This window comes from Elgaria multicarinata, chromosome 3 (assembly GCF_023053635.1).
Source record: "Elgaria multicarinata webbii isolate HBS135686 ecotype San Diego chromosome 3, rElgMul1.1.pri, whole genome shotgun sequence".
Lineage (NCBI taxonomy): Eukaryota > Metazoa > Chordata > Lepidosauria > Squamata > Anguidae > Elgaria > Elgaria multicarinata.
In genome coordinates, this window is record NC_086173.1 from 1,550,636 (window position 1) to 1,566,122 (window position 15,487).

The 15,487-nt window shown below is 47.5% G+C and overlaps 1 protein-coding gene across 1 annotated transcript in view; it reads right to left on the minus strand.

Moving 5' to 3' along the window:
- Positions 1-467: 467 nt before the first annotated feature.
- The window catches only part of LDLR (low density lipoprotein receptor), a 31,861-nt gene continuing 16,841 nt past the window's right edge, over positions 468-15,487 (minus strand). The window contains exons 5-18 of the mRNA XM_063119007.1: positions 14,486-14,608; positions 14,091-14,213; positions 12,768-12,887; positions 11,580-11,705; positions 10,155-10,326; positions 9,079-9,306; positions 8,614-8,732; positions 7,727-7,866; positions 6,324-6,465; positions 5,909-6,061; positions 5,510-5,722; positions 4,275-4,352; positions 3,817-3,974; positions 468-2,140 (exon numbers count right to left, since the gene is read on the minus strand). Coding sequence (XP_062975077.1) covers positions 2,105-2,140; positions 3,817-3,974; positions 4,275-4,352; positions 5,510-5,722; positions 5,909-6,061; positions 6,324-6,465; positions 7,727-7,866; positions 8,614-8,732; positions 9,079-9,306; positions 10,155-10,326; positions 11,580-11,705; positions 12,768-12,887; positions 14,091-14,213; positions 14,486-14,608 — 1,931 coding nt within the window. The 3' untranslated portion in view covers positions 468-2,104. The remainder of the gene's footprint in view (positions 2,141-3,816; positions 3,975-4,274; positions 4,353-5,509; positions 5,723-5,908; positions 6,062-6,323; positions 6,466-7,726; positions 7,867-8,613; positions 8,733-9,078; positions 9,307-10,154; positions 10,327-11,579; positions 11,706-12,767; positions 12,888-14,090; positions 14,214-14,485; positions 14,609-15,487) is intronic.

Below are 15,487 nucleotides of genomic sequence, written 5' to 3' on the forward strand. Positions count from 1 at the left end.
ATGTATTTAACATTCTCTTTTAAATTTACACTTCTGCTAGTGTGTTGTGTTCCATGTTGTGTTCACACTATTAGGTTTACTCTGCTTTAGGACACCTGGTCCCACACGCGGGCCATGCCACGCCCACAGCCTGTCTGCCCATATTTTGTTTCAGGGTATAGAAAGAAAAGAAGGCATCATAACAGGGAGAGATGGGATGAAGAAGAAAGCTCTAAATTAGCAACCATAAGAATATAAACTTATAAATAAATAACTCATGTATTTTATGAACAAAAATGTACAAATAGACAAGGCAACTTTTGTGCAAAGGAAATATATATATCTCACTGTTGTACAATGTACATTATTTACATACCCCACAATAAGAGAAAGAGGTTGGAATCTTTCACAGCTTCAGGCCAAAAGATTTGACTGCTTTTCCTCAGTATTTAGTGCTCCCCGCCCCCCCACCCCCCACCCCCCCCCGCGTCAGTGGAAGGGAATTGGATGTGTCAGGCCAAGAACCATTTGTTAATCTAGATCTTAGAAACATTTGCTTTGTGTTAAAGAAGAGAAAGACAGGATAAATAGAATTTTTTTAGTCCTTCATTACTGGATATGGGACAGATTTTAGATACAGCAGATTGTTTGAATGTACACCCTGATCCTACACCCATGTAAAAATTAATCACTGATAGCATTTTAAAAGCAGCAAGTGATCAGGGCGTTATCCACTTGCCACTACAGAAAAGTCAGGGGCAAAAAGAGCACAGCATCATTAGCTCAGAGTCAGCCCACTTTGGAACATGTGGCAATTCAACACTTCCATCCATGAAAGCTTAAAAAGTGCCACACATGCAAAATATAATTTTCTTCACAACTAAGGTGCAGAATCAGAGTTTATCATATGGGGGCCCGCGGGGGCGGGAAGTGTTCACTCCACATTCCCTCCACATAAAAATCCCCCCCCCCTCATTGGCAAAGGAAAGGGTAAGAGTATAAAAAGCAAGACAAAATCTGAAGACATAATTGTAAAAAATATACCTGGCAGAAAAGAGACGCAGTGTAAGGCAACTGTAAACCTGTGATCAAGATAGGACCCGCAGCAGAATGGCTTCAATTTCCTGGTTTCTTGGCCAGCACAATCTATTGCCCTTTGTCTGTCAGCACCGAAGGCACAAAGAGAGCGACAGCACCAAGCAAATGCAACACCATTCCCCCCCTCCCCACATCACCAGCCTGTTTGCCTCATTGGTTTATTTTCTTCCTCTTACCCTTCTGGCACCACACAGGACCAGAGAGACAAAGAAAGGAATCAAGTGCAAACACAAGTTTTACAAGGTTACAGGCTACACAGATCATGAACAGAACCCAGTGCAAGGCGGGTTGACAGGAAAAGGCTGAAGAGGAACAGGCAGCCCTGGGCCAACTGGGCAGCTCCCAACGGGATCCAAACAGGAGCTTTCTTCTTCGGACAGAGAGAGCAAAGTCCCATTGTTCGTTTATGGCATCTACGTTGGGGTCCACTTCAAAAGCTGCTCTCGTCTGCCTTGGGAGGGAGCGGTCTGGAGGCCCACGGGCAGGGTGGGCTTGGTTTCTGGTCTCCGCTAAGGCGAGGTCCCCCTTCCTTCCAAGCTGCCTTTGTGCCTGCCTGCTGGTCTTTTAAGTGAAGCAAGGCACCAAGGCCAGGTTGTTACAAGACCCGCTTGCATCCAGAGACGCGCCGACTTCTTCTCTTCGTCAAATTCTCATTCTCCTTCGCATGTAAATAGTGACCCTGCCCAGATTAAGGAGGAGACCCAGAACACAGCAGACACAGTAGTGTCTCGGCACCACTGGATACAAAAATAAATATACCAAAACGGGGAGAAAAACCATAAAAAAACCCAACAAGACCATCACGCCTCCCTTGCGAAGTCCTGCAAAAACAGCAGCTGACCAATGCACTTTCTTTCTTTAAAAAAAGAAGAGGGAGGAAGGGAGGGAGGGAAAGGTCCATCAAGTCACTCAGGAAGTGGCCGGTGTTGGACGGCTGAGAGAGAACTGAAGGCAGGGGACCGGTGTTCTTCTCCCAGAACGTAAGCAGCAAAGCCCAGAGAGAGGCACTTCAGGCGTCCAGGTGGGTTCATGCTGCATCATCCTCCAGGCTAACTATTTGTCTCTGTTTGAGAGAAAGATGGGAAATGAAAAAGTCTCTTAATGGGCTATTGAGGTTCAGTAGGTGGAAAGGTGCTAGAAGCATCGAGTTCAAATCCTGCTCAGCCACAGAGCTCTCATGAGCCTGAATGTATGCAGGGGCTTCTCTCTCTTTCACCTTTAAATATAGATACAGGGCAGACTACAACTCTTCCGCCGCCCTAACCTGACTGAGGTCACAGACGCCTTCTGGAAGATGCTCATGCCTCAATAAAGGTAGAAGATTCAACATCAACAGCTCAGGAGAGCACAGGACAAAGAACAGGTGGAAAGCACTGGGGACACAAAATTCCTTCCTTTGCAAAGAGCCATTTTATGAGGCAACTGTTGTATAGGAAAGTGTGAAAGCCAGAGGAATTCTCACCAATGCTTGCTTAAGCCACAAAAGGCATCCCCCTCTCGCTATTTTGGCAACTCTTTGAGGTGCGGCTCAAAAGGAGGGGCGTTTGCAGCAGCACCAACAGCAACCGTTTCCCACATAACATTCAGGCCCCAGAGTGAGTGTTTGGGCAGCACCAATTAGCAGCTGCTGCAGTGACTTTAAAAACAAAGAACCCTAAATACAAGTGAGCCGTCATGGAGTCAAAATGATTTTGGCTACATGATGTTACTGAGGGCAAACAAAGCCAACTCAGGAAGAGCAAGCCTCATTCTGAACGAATTTCATTTACCCTCAGCAGTGTTGTCATGTAGCAAATCAATTTGCCTTTATGACAACTAGGAGGCGGAATGGTGCTGGAGCGGCAACTCATTAGAACTGCTCAAAGTTTCCTGATATGTGGAAATTGTTCCCTTAAAATTCAGCACTTGAACATTCACTACATTCTGAATTTATGCGAGTGATGAACACGTACGCCACCCACCATAGGAACATCAGAAGGGCCCTGATGCTGGATCAGACCAAGGGTCCATCTACTTCAGCACTCTGTTCACACAATGGCCAACCAGCCGTCAACCAGGGATGAACAAGCAGGACATGGTGCAACAGCACCCTCCCACCCATGTTCCCCAGCAACTGGTGCACCAAGGCTTATTGTCTCGAATACTGGAGATAGCACACAACCATCAGGGCTAGTAGCCATGGATAGCCTTTGCCTCCAGGAATTTATCCAACCCCCTTTCAAAGCCATCCAGATTGGTGGCCATCACTACATCTTGTGGTAGTGAGTTCCATCATTTACTATGTGCCGTGTGAAGAAGTCCTTCCTTTTATTTGACCTGGATCTCCCACCCATCAGCTTCATGGGATGACCCCCTTGGGTTCTAGTACTTTGAGAGAGGGAGAAATAGGTCTCCCTTTCCACATTCTCCATACCATGCCTAATCTTGTACACCTCTATCATGTCTCCCCTCAGCCTCCTCTTCTCCAAGCTAAACAATCCCAGCTGATGTCACCTTCCCTCGTAGGGGAGATGCTCCAGCCCCTTCATCATTTCAGTTGCCTTTCTCTGCATCGCTACCCCAATGCTTGTAAGATGCCAGTTTTCTTGAATGCTGTCTTTGTGTAAATTGTGGGGTTTATGTAAATGGTTTTTAAACTTTGCATTCTGTATTTTAATATTTTTAATCTTTGTAAACCACCCAGAGAGCCTCAGCCGTAAGGCAGTATAGAAATACAAATCATCTTCATCCTCATCTTACCGACGGGTACGTGTACCCTTCCTGACTCCGACAGATGTGCACCTCATCCTCAGTCGTTTTCTGGTAGACGGGGTTGTCAAAATTGATGCTGTTGGTGTTCTTGAGACGCCAGTTCTTCCAAATGAGGAATACTCCAAAAGACACCAAACAAATCAGCACTGAAAAAGAAAGGACATCATTTTAACCAGCTTATTTCAACAGCTTGAGAATTTAATACACCATACAACAGAGAAAGCTGAGAACTGCTGTTATTAAGCGTGACTAAGGCAGAATGACGTTATGAAAGTAGAAGTGCCTGATGGGTTACACCGATGACAAAGCTCAACTCAAGAGGTTCCTGCTGAGACTTATTTTGGCTACTGCCATTAGTTGAAGGTATTCCTGTTGGATGACAGAAACTCCCTCTGCCCCGCTCCCTCCCGTCATGCTGCCTTCAGAAAGGGGAGGGGGGGACATACCCAGTGGCAGGACAATGGAGAGCGCTTGTGGGCCGCTCCGCTTGGCCCCATCTGTTTCTGCAGCAATACCATTTCGAGCTGTGGAGAGAAGAGAGGCAGAACATTCAAAATGAAACTCCTCAACTCTGGACTATGCTGAGAGGAGCACGAACCGCTCAAAGCGACTGTACTTTAAGGCTGGCCTAAGGTAAAGTTCATCTTTCTCCACACCAACTTCCTCATTTTAGGCTGACCACTAACTAGACCTTCACTGCACAGGTGTCATTCCAGTCCCTTAATTACAGGAGTCCAAGACCTTGGAAGGAAGGAAAGGAACCTCTCGTGCAAGCACTGGGTCATTACTGACTCTTGGAGGGATGCCAGCTTTCACTGACGTTTTCTTGGCAGGCCTTATAGCGGGGTGGTTTGCCGTTGCCTTCCCCGGCCGTGATTACCTTTCCCCCAGCTAACTGGGTACATTTTACCAACCTCGGGAGGATGGAAGGCTGAGTCGACCCGAGCCGGCTGCCTGAAACCAGCTTCCGCTGGGATCAAACTCAGGCCATGGGGAGAGTTTCAGCTGCAGAAACTGCTGCTAAAATGTGTGCAACTGTCCAAAATGTTACATTCATTGAAGAGAGAATGATTATAGAAACAACATCCCATGTTTGGGACAATTCAGTCCTGGGACAAAACAGCAGCCTTAATGTTGTGGTTATTTCTCAACTTAGGTGGGGCCGAGGCACATGTGGAAGTGTGGTATGAGTCACTATTACAGATGCAACAGCCAGCGGAAAAAATACCCAAAAGTAAAATGAAGGTTTTTAGGAGCCTCCGCTCCAAGTGCTTTTCTACATGAGGCAGTTACTGTGTGTTTGTCACTCCCTACTCACGGTTGTTTACAGGTTCTTTACACAACATTTTGCCTCTTTTTATAAACAGCACTTTCAGCAAGTTTTTCGGGTTTTTTTTTAAAGAGCAGGGGAAATGTGGTATTAAAAGAAAGTGAATGAAAACACTGTTTCCACTTGTGTATTTGTGCTGTTCTGATATACCACAATGCCACCTAGAAGTCATGTAGCAGAAAAACAGGGGCGGGGGGAGAGAAAGTGCTTGGATCTCAATCCTGAGATGAAACTGAAAGTAGATGCAGTTGATTAACAGCCTCATGTAGAAAAGCTCAGAGTATCACCTATCAAGTAAGGGAGTCTTCTAGGATAGGCATTTAAGGACTGGATGAGACTTAAGCCCCTCACCTTGATGGGACAGGGTGACCATTTCAGATGTGGTATGTTCAGGGATGCCAGGGGAAAATCTGTTGGGCACAGTTGTGACAGCAGCAGGCAGATGTTCTGTTGCCTGCCTTGGAGCACTGGTTGTGGTGAGTAGCCGCACTAGAGGCGTCATCCTTGCAGTGGATTGCACAGTTGTGGTAACGCCAGAAGCAGGAGCCTCAGAGACTGGTTTATCTGCGTGGTGGAGAGGACAACGAATCAATGCCTCTGTCCATGTGAGGACTGTCACCGATTTGGCAGAAGGAGGAGCAGTCTCTAACTCTCTCTCTCTCTCTCTCTCTCTCTCACACACACACACACACACACACTTCCTGCCTGCATTCAAGAATATTTTTAGTAATGTACATTTTGTCACTGTACCTATGGTGCAACTCCTCATGTCTGTGGCCAGGTGCATACCATCAGGACAGGCACAGGTGTACTTGGCAGAGTGACTAGTGATTTGGGGAGCAGGAAGGCATAGGTACTGGCAACCTCCATTAGGGATGCCATTCTTCTCACACCAGTTCACACCTGTAAGAAACCAAATCCAAGAACCCAAGTTTAGAAAGGAGATTTGGCCATTTCAGAGGCATCAAAATGAAAAAAGTTAAATGCATATTATTTATGAAATGCCTAATAATTTCTACACATTGTAGAGAGTTTTTAAGAAGAGACACGGGCCCTCAGCCTTGCCATCTAATACACGCTATACAAAAAGGGAAAAGGTATGAAGGAGGGCAGAGGGAAACAAGCTTAGCCACGTGGAAGCAAGGCGGGGACACAGACAGGTTACCTTCAGGTTGCCGCACAGAGTGAAATAGCGTCAAATCCTCAGGCGAAAACAGGTCCTCGGCCACAGTGACAATATCTGAGCCAGTCTCGCGGTTGGCACTGAAAATGGCTTCGTTTATGACATCAGTCCAGAACACTTTTTCCTGGGTAAAGGAGTCAATGTTTAAAAGAGAAATTGGAGCCTTGCTGGATGCTGGTACCGTTCCCTTCTTCAACACAAATTCAGCCTTTGTACTCCCCCAAAGCAAATGCTAGACCCATTTAGAAATAGGCCAGCATGCAGCAATGGAAGAAGTAGGGGGAAGGATTGAGGCACCTAGCATTTGCTCATACAATGACCAATGAGTAACATGTTTCAAAAGGATGGATGCATAAATTGAAGAGGGTTGCAAAGCTAATTTAACAGCATATGATACAATCAAAGCTGGGTTGACTATAAAAGCTAGTTTGTGTGTAAGTGACGCCGGCCAGCCTCCCCCACAACCTGGTGTCCCTCCAGATTTATTGGACTACAACTCCCACTAACCATAAGGATGGAAGCTGCAGTCCAACACATCTGGAGAGCACCAGGTGGAGGAGGCTGGTGTCGTCTTTGACCTAGATGAACAGGACTGCTGGAACTGCCGCCGCAAACACTCACTTGTACTGGTAAGCCCCGCTTAAATTTAACGCTGGGAATACCAGCAGTTTTTCAAGCACCTCCTTGCAAGCCTATGCGGCAGGGTCTTGCTATTTACTGTTTTACTCTGTACAGCACCATGTACACTGATGGTGCTATATAAATAAATAAATAAATAAATAATAATAATAATAATAATAATAATAATAATAAGAAGAAGAAGAAGAAGAAGAAGGGTTAGAAACAGGTGCTCCAATAATTACAGGATTCAGAGCAACAGATTTTGTCCCTCCCAAAAAAGAGAGCAGGTATCCAGAGAGAATGGCCCTGTTGAAGGAAGGGCGTAAACAACGGCCACATTTATTGTTTTGGAGGAAACTCGCGCAGCGGGCGGACACGGACACACACGCTAGTCCAGCCCCAATGCGTCAGCCTGCCTCCAGGGCACTAAGCACGGTGGTATGGTGGGAGTGGTTGTGAGCCTTATCTATTGGTGTGCTGTGCGCAAGACCAACAAACAGGGAGGCCCCAGTGAAATGAAGGGAGGTCACAGGGTGGCTGCACTCTGTGGGCTGCAGGGCTGCTGGGGGGGCGAAGAGCATCCATTTTAACCTGTTGGTTGCTTGATTGTGGTTTTAATTTTTGTGAACCGCCCAGAGAGCTTTGGCTATTGGGTGGTATAAAAACGTAATAAATAAAATAAAGAAAAAATAATAAATGGTCAGGAGCGTCTCCTGACGGTTCGGCATTCGCAGTGCTTTCAGCCACTTGTGAATCTGCCTCACCTCGAAGACCGCAATGGCAAAAGGGTGAGCCAGCTTGTCCTCATCCACAAGGATGGTCTTCCGGCTTCCCCCATCCACACCAATGCTGGAGACAGAGTGATACTTGGAGTCCACCCAGTAGAGGCGCTGTTTGACCATGTCTAAAAGCACACACACAAAAACAGGTGTCAAAGTGGAAACATTACCCTTCGATTGTCATGCAAGGAAAAGAGCCCAAATAACAGAAGACTGCTCAGTTTCAAGAGCCAGGTTGGAGCAGAGAGCCTTCTGCTTAGGTACAGTTCCTAACTTGATTTTGTTCTGACTTTTATACTGTTAGTTTTACTCTACCCTGTGCCTGTTTGGTGCATCCTCTTCCCCTCCTTATTGTTTTATTATGATTTTATTAGAATGTAAGCCTATGCGGCAGGGTCTTGCTATTTTATTGTTTTACTCTGTACAGCACCATGTACACGGATGGTGCTATATAAATAATAATAATAATAATAATAATAATAATAATAATAATAATAATAATGCTATGCATTAATAATGCTATGCATTTTCTTCTGCTGCCCCTTACGCCTGGAACGCTCTTCCAGAACATTTAAGAACTACAAGTTCAACCGCAGCTTTTAAAGCTCAGCTAAAAACTTTTCTTTTTCCTAAAGCTTTTAAAACTTGATTTTGTTCTGACTTTATACTGCTAGTTTTACTCTACCCTGTGCCTGTTTGGTGCATTCTCTTCCCCTTCTTATTGTTTTATTATGATTCTATTAGAATGTAAGCCAATGCGGCAGGGTCTTGCTATTTTATTGTTTTACTCTGTACAGCACCATGTACATTGATGGCGCTATATAAATAAATAAATAAATAAATAAATAATAATGATGCTATGCAAGACGTACCAAGTGTTATTCCATTGGGCCACTGAATGCCTTCTTTCACCAATGGGAAGTTGTCCACTCCATTCAGACCACTTTTGGAAATTTTAGCAGACATCCCCCAGTCAGTCCAATACATGAACCTAACAAGGTGACAGGAGAAGGGAAAGATCAATTTCAGCCAACCTTCACAGGACTGCGAACCCACCTGCTGTCCTTAAGAGCTCAGCCCAACCCAAACTCCCCTTCCCCAGCAAGGGGTGGGTCAGAACTCTCGCAACCTAGCACCCTCCCAATGTGTTGGCCTTCAACCCCCATCAGTCCTTGCTGGCATGGCCAATTATCAGGAATGCTGGGAACTGAAGTCCACAATGCTTGCAGGGCACCACGTTGGGGAAGGCTGCCTTGGAGCTTATCCCCACAGAAACACAGCGCGGTTTCCCCACAGACTCAGCCTCTCCCAACAGCACAGAAATGAAGGACACATACCCATGCACAGGATCCACCACAATGGCACGTGGCTTGGCACCGGCTTCCTTGATCAGGGTCTTCCTCTTCAAGCCTTCGCTGCTGGCCACGGAGATGGTGCCCAGGCCAGAGTCAGTCCAGTAGATGTTGCTGTGCACCCAGTCAACCGCCAGGCCATCCGGGTCTCGGATGCCGCTGCTAATCACGGTGGTATGGTGGGAGTGGTTGTGAGCCTTATCGATTGGTGTGCTGTGCGCAAGACCAACAAACAGGGAGGCCCCAGTGAAATGAAGGGAGGTCACAGGGTGGCTGCACTCTGTGGGCTGCAGGGCTGCTGGGGGGCGAAGAGCATCCATTTCTCATCCATTCCTAACTGCGACTCAGAAAGCAGCGGCTTCTGAGCCCCACCAATTTCAAACAGCACCGGAAGGCAGCAGCCAACTTGGCAGGAAACCTCACTGGTTAATTTGCAACAGCCCGCCCCTTTCACTGCTAGTCATTTTGGGTGTTCTGCAGCCCCTACATCAGCCTCGGAGACAATCCGTAATATTCCCATGGTACAGAGGGAAGCTCCGGCTAAGGAGGTCAACACTTGGCCAAAGGGCACCCGCTGGCATTTGGATGTGTGTGTTTAAATTGTTGGTTGTTCTTATGCTCTTCACGGTTTTAATTTTGTGAACCGCCCAGAGAGCTTCGGCTATTGGGTGGTCTAAAAACGTAATAAATAAATAAATACAGCGCTGAAACCACTTGACTCCCGTGCCTCTTAAGCACTATCATTCGCATGCACCCTCGCTGGGGTGTGCTGAGTGGAGACACGGGACTTTCTGTGTAGTTTCCCAAGGTCTAAATCCTAGAATCCTAGAATAGCAGAGTTGGAAGGGGCCTACAAGGCCATCGAGTCCAACCCCCTGCTCAATGCAGGAATCCACCCTAAAGCATTCCTGAAGCTCCATCGCTGAACCACTCTGGGCACTGTTGGGTCCTTTCCTTCCCTACAAGTAAATACGGTACAAGAGCCAGCCCATTTTCAAAAGGGGTTCCTCACTCTAGCAACGAAGACGACACCTGCACTCCAGCACGTACCCTGCTCTTACCTATATATTTTCTTCTGAGAGATGTCAGACCAATAGATTTTGTTGTTGGCAATTTCCATATCCAAGGCAACAGCATCTTTCAGGTGGGGGATCAGGCTGATGTACTCGCTGTGGTCCAGAGTCATCTTCCTGACCTCATGGCGATTGGTGAAAAAGAGGTATGCGATGGTGCCTGGTAAAGGGATAAGAAGAGGGACATTGAGAACTTTTAGCATGCTCCATCAAATTCCAGAAAAGCAACAAGTAGAGTTCAGATCCAATTCTCCAGCAGGAAGAATTATAACCCAAAGTGGACCTTCCCCTAGTTCAAAGAAGAAGCCAAAGAAGCCAACTCCAGTCCCAAGATTTAGCACAGAATCTAATCAATACAATTAATGCACATTAAAAAATATGGAAGAAGATAGGAAGGGTACAAAACACCTGAAATAACATCAAGGACCAGGTGGTTCTAAAGCTCTTGCTTCAAAGTAGGACTCAACACAGCACTCAACACAAAATTAACCTATTTTGCCCAGAACAAGGGGAGTAGGTTAAGTAGGTATGTAGATTCAGAGTTCTACATGAGGGCCTTTGCACAGATTTTAATGAGTATTTGTTGCAATAGGCCAGGCTATAATCTTGGAAATAAGATTTGAGGTTCCAGGTTATGCTGTTAGCTGCTATCAAAAATCGACAGTTTATACTCACTAAGGCCAGGGGGTTTCTGTACTTAGAATTTTAAAACTGTCCTTCTAAAGATGACTGTATTAGAAAACTCAAAGCTTTGAAGGCTCCACTGTGTTGTATTAAATCAATGCTTGTTACACACACACACACACACACACACACACACACAGAGAGAGAGAGAGAGAGAGAGAGAGAGAGAGAGAGAGAGAGAGAGAGAGAGAGAGAGAGACTGACCGAGACCTTTCTGCCAATGGACTCAGAGCATTTTACAATTTAAAATAATCTCAGAATTTAATAGAATAAAGAAGTGGGGAGGGAAGAGGGAAATAAGAACATTCAGATGCCAACCATTACACAAAACGCCTGATGTATGCACTGTTGGATGCAAAACAGCTCCTGTGGGTGGCAGAGAACATTCAGGCCCTCCCGAATGGCTGGTGGTGCCATGAACGGCACAAAAACGCTATTCAAACCAGCTCTTGATTAAAAGAAACAAATCTTCTTATGCAAACAGACATTCTGCTGTCCGCTTCACACGGAAGTCAAAGATCTTGTGTAAAAAAAAAAAAAATTATCAAAGTGAAGACGGAGCAATGATACCGAAAGGTGATGCCCAATCTCAGCTAAGGAGAATTCTCTGCAAATGGAGAATTAAGAATTATGCCCAGGTTCCTAGTTATGGAGAAGTCACCAGGAGCTCCGGGCTTCTCAAAACGTTCTTAGTAATACACTCTAGCACAGAAGACATCTTGGGATTACCTTTTGCTTTGCAAGTCTTGGTAGTAGGGTTCATCTGAAAGCCTTCTTTACATTCACACTTGAAGCTTCCTTCTAGGTTTATGCAGATTTGGCTGCAGACCTCAGGATTGAGACACTCATTGATATCTACAAATCCAAAAGAATGTTACTAAACACCTGATGAAGTAGGTTCTTACTGCAATACTGCTGGTCTTTATGGTCTTAACAAGTCGATAGCATGCTGCTTGTTAGCACCCGAATCTCCCATGACCCACTCCAGATAAAGAGCAAATGGAAATGTCACCATCTTGGTTTGCAATGGACAGTGGTCACTGCCCCAAACATCAGCCTTCATCCACATTGATATTAATCTCTGTGGTCAAAAACATGGTAGGGGAGTAAAGGAAAGGAAAGGACAGGAACCTCTGTGCAAGCACTGAGTCATTACTGACTCTTGGAGGGACGCCACGTTTTCTTGGCAGACTTTGTAGTGGGGTGGTTTGCCATTGCTTTCCCCGGCCGTGATTACCTTTCCCCCAGCTAGCTGGGTACTCATTTTACCGACCTCGGGAGGATGGAAGGCTGAATCGACCTGAGCCGGCTGCCTGAAACCAGCTTCCGCTAGGATCGAACTCAGGCCGTGGGGAGCGTGTCAGCTGCAGAAACTGCTGCTTTACCGCTCTGCGCCACACGACGTTTTATTTATTTATTCATTTATTGCATTTCTATAGCCAAAGCAGCTCTCTGGGCAGTTCACAACTCAGGAGCCAGCTCAGAGGTACCAAAAGACTAAGACCTATGAGAAGAGAACTTCTCCTCAGACAGGCGCACTAAGCAGCAGTCCCCAACTACCACCCCCAACAGGCAGCATAGCCGTGCTGGCTGCATGTGATAGGAGTTCTAGCCCAACACATCTGGGAGGTCCAGGTCGGGGAAGGCTGCACTGGAGAATTTCCATCCCATCAAGACAAGGTTTTGCCAAGGGGAGAAAGGTGCTTCAGGACCCACAATGCCAGTCAAAGGCCCACTTTGAGAAGTGCCAGATTTTTCTGCCCATGACCATAGTGGATGGAAGCAGAGCACCAGGTGAGAAGCACTCAGCTCTGAATGAGATTGTAACACAACCATGAGAGACAGCCAAGGTGAGCAGAACGCATGAACAAAGCAAGGAGGACATTGCAGAATGAGACACAGAACACCAACACAGACCTTCACATTTTCTACGGTTGATCAGCTGGAACCCCTCGGGACATAAACACTCGTGTCCAATTTTGAGGTCGTTGCATATGTGAGAGCAACCGCCCTTGTTGGCCATACATTCATTTGTTCCTGGAAAAGGATAGCAAAAAACCACAACACCATGATGCTGTTCTCAGAGAAATTGCTCTCAAGGGCTCTTGATCTTAGAGGAAAAGATGTCTACAAAAAACTAGGGGTGTGCACGGAACAACCCCCCCACCCCGATCCTCTTCGCGCCCGATCCGCCAATTGCAGATCGGGCCCGCTCCGCCCCGCCTCGATCCGCCCGGGGGCCACTCCACCCCGCTGCGGAGTTCCGGCTCCGAATCGGAGCTCCACAGTGGCGGGGAGTGGCGTCAGGTAAGGCCTCCCTCTCCCTTACCTGCGTCCGTCCACGGCCCCGCGGCTGCTTCAACTGAGCTCAAGGACTCAACCAGGAAGACTAGGCCGCAGTTGCGGCCTAGTCTTCCTGGTTGAGTCCTCGGGCTCAATTGAAGCAGCCGCGGGACTGCGGACGGACGCAGGTAAGGGAGAGGAGGGAGGGGGGTTTACCTGGCCCTGCTGCCATAGCCGCATGGGCGACAGTGACAGCGGCAGGGCCAAGAAAACCCCCCTTACCTTTTTTGCAGAGCTCCGGATCGAGGCGAAGGATCCGCCTTCACCTCGATCCGCTCCGCAACGCTCCACAGCTCCCCCGATCCTCTTCGCCTCCGCCTTAAGGGGCGGCGAAGCCCCCCGATCCGCTCCTGCTTCTCCGGTCCGAGGAGAAGCGGAGCACATCCCTACAAAAAACACCTGCCCTTTTTCAAAATGATTACTTTAAGGACAGGTTTACACAGAGACCTCCCATCGCTGGGCAATCTCACTGGGTTTAGATATAGCGTCGTAGACCTCTATTGTATCCTAATGACTAGAACCAAGCTGTGAAAGGGGAAGCCCACAGTTCAAATCTTGCCTCTGCCACGAGCTTGCCAGGTGGTGATGGGCAAGCCACCCCTTCTAACAGTTCAGGGATGATACCGTCAATGGTGTGTGTGTGTGTGTGTGTGTGTGTGTGTGTGTGTGTGTGATGTAAGGATTTCTGATATTATCTACGTGCAAAACTTTGAATACTCAAAGGCACCCTAGAAAACATTATTGTTCAGGTCTTAAGACAATGTCTGAGTCTGGTTCCTTTTCCATGTTGAAATGCACCCACCCACCCACTTACGGTTCAGAATTCCCAATTCAAGGAAGCGGGTGGCAGACTCAACACACTACACAAACAGAGACAGAGAATGGTTAAATGCTTACGGCACTCCTTCAGGGGTTCATCTGACCAGTCCCTGCAGTCTTTTAACCCGTTGCAGACCTTGTCCGTTGTGATACATTCTCCAGAATGGCACTTAAATATGTTTGACCCTTGGCAAGTTGTCACTGTTACAAACGAAAGAGAGCATCGCTTTAATGCGGCACTGCCTTGGGAATGGATTTCCCATGGAGCTATTCTGGGAACGCTGCTATAGAAGTGAGGGCAGTCGCAGGGCGAATTAACCCACTAGCAAGGTTTGTCACCCCTCTACCCCGGCGGGCTTTGGCGACCACCCCCGTGAGCTTCCAGACCAACACGCCATTGCCGCTCAAGTAGTGGTTCAGCCAGACCCCACCCCTGCCCCAGGCCCAGAATGGCAGCAGGCAGCCATGCTCACCATTGATGCAGCCAACCTCATCACTCAGGTCTTTGCAATCATTCTCTTGGTTGCATTGCAGGCTCCCATGGATGCACGTGCCGTCGTTACACTGAAATTCATCTGGGCGGCACGTCGCTTTAGCTAGACGGGAAAAGCAGAGACTTTTAGAGACAGACAGAGAGCCCCGCTATGGCTACGAACGCTTATTACTCCAAAGGCCCAGCCCCGGCATGGCGTACAGCTTCTTTTGACTCAAGCTCAGAACACGTTGTGCTGCTCGTGATGTAGAACTTACACCTCCAGCTATCCTGCACCGCAGCCAACGCCAACCCCCCACCTCCATCCCCCATTCGTGACTGGGCTGGCCAGGGCTGATGAGAGTTGGTCCAAAACCTCTGGAGGGCACCAGGTTGGGGACGGCTGCTGCACAGCATAAGACTTAATGGACCTTACTATGCTATGCAATGTACACAAAGCTGCACCGTTCACACTCCAAGAGCAAAGCAACAATCTCTGCGGCTCCTGCAAAACAACTGGAAGTCGTCCCGTTTGGGCAACTATCAGAGGCCAGATTGACTAGACAGAGTCACAGAGGTGTCAGGTATCTCTCCCCAAAAGCTACTGCAGTGCAGTACTATTGGAACCGAATTAGTGGTAAGCTGGCAAGTGCTTGGTTCCATTTCACTTCAGCCATAATGCCCGTAGGCAAGCCAGCACTCCTCCGCCTGCACCTCCTGGCCTGCTCCTCCGAAACTGTAATATAGGGATAATTCAGAGCTGTTATCTTGGTAATCAGAAAGGTTGTCACAGAGGAGGGCCAGGATCTCTTCTCGATCCTCCCAGAGTGCAGGACACGGAATAACGGGCTCAAGTTAAAGGAAGCCAGATTCCGGCTGGACATCAGGAAAAACTTCCTGACTGTTAGAGCAGGACGACAATGGAACCAGTTCCCTAGGGAGGTGGTGGGCTCTCCCACACTAGAGGCCTTCAAGAGGCAGCTGGACAACCCTCTGTCAGGGA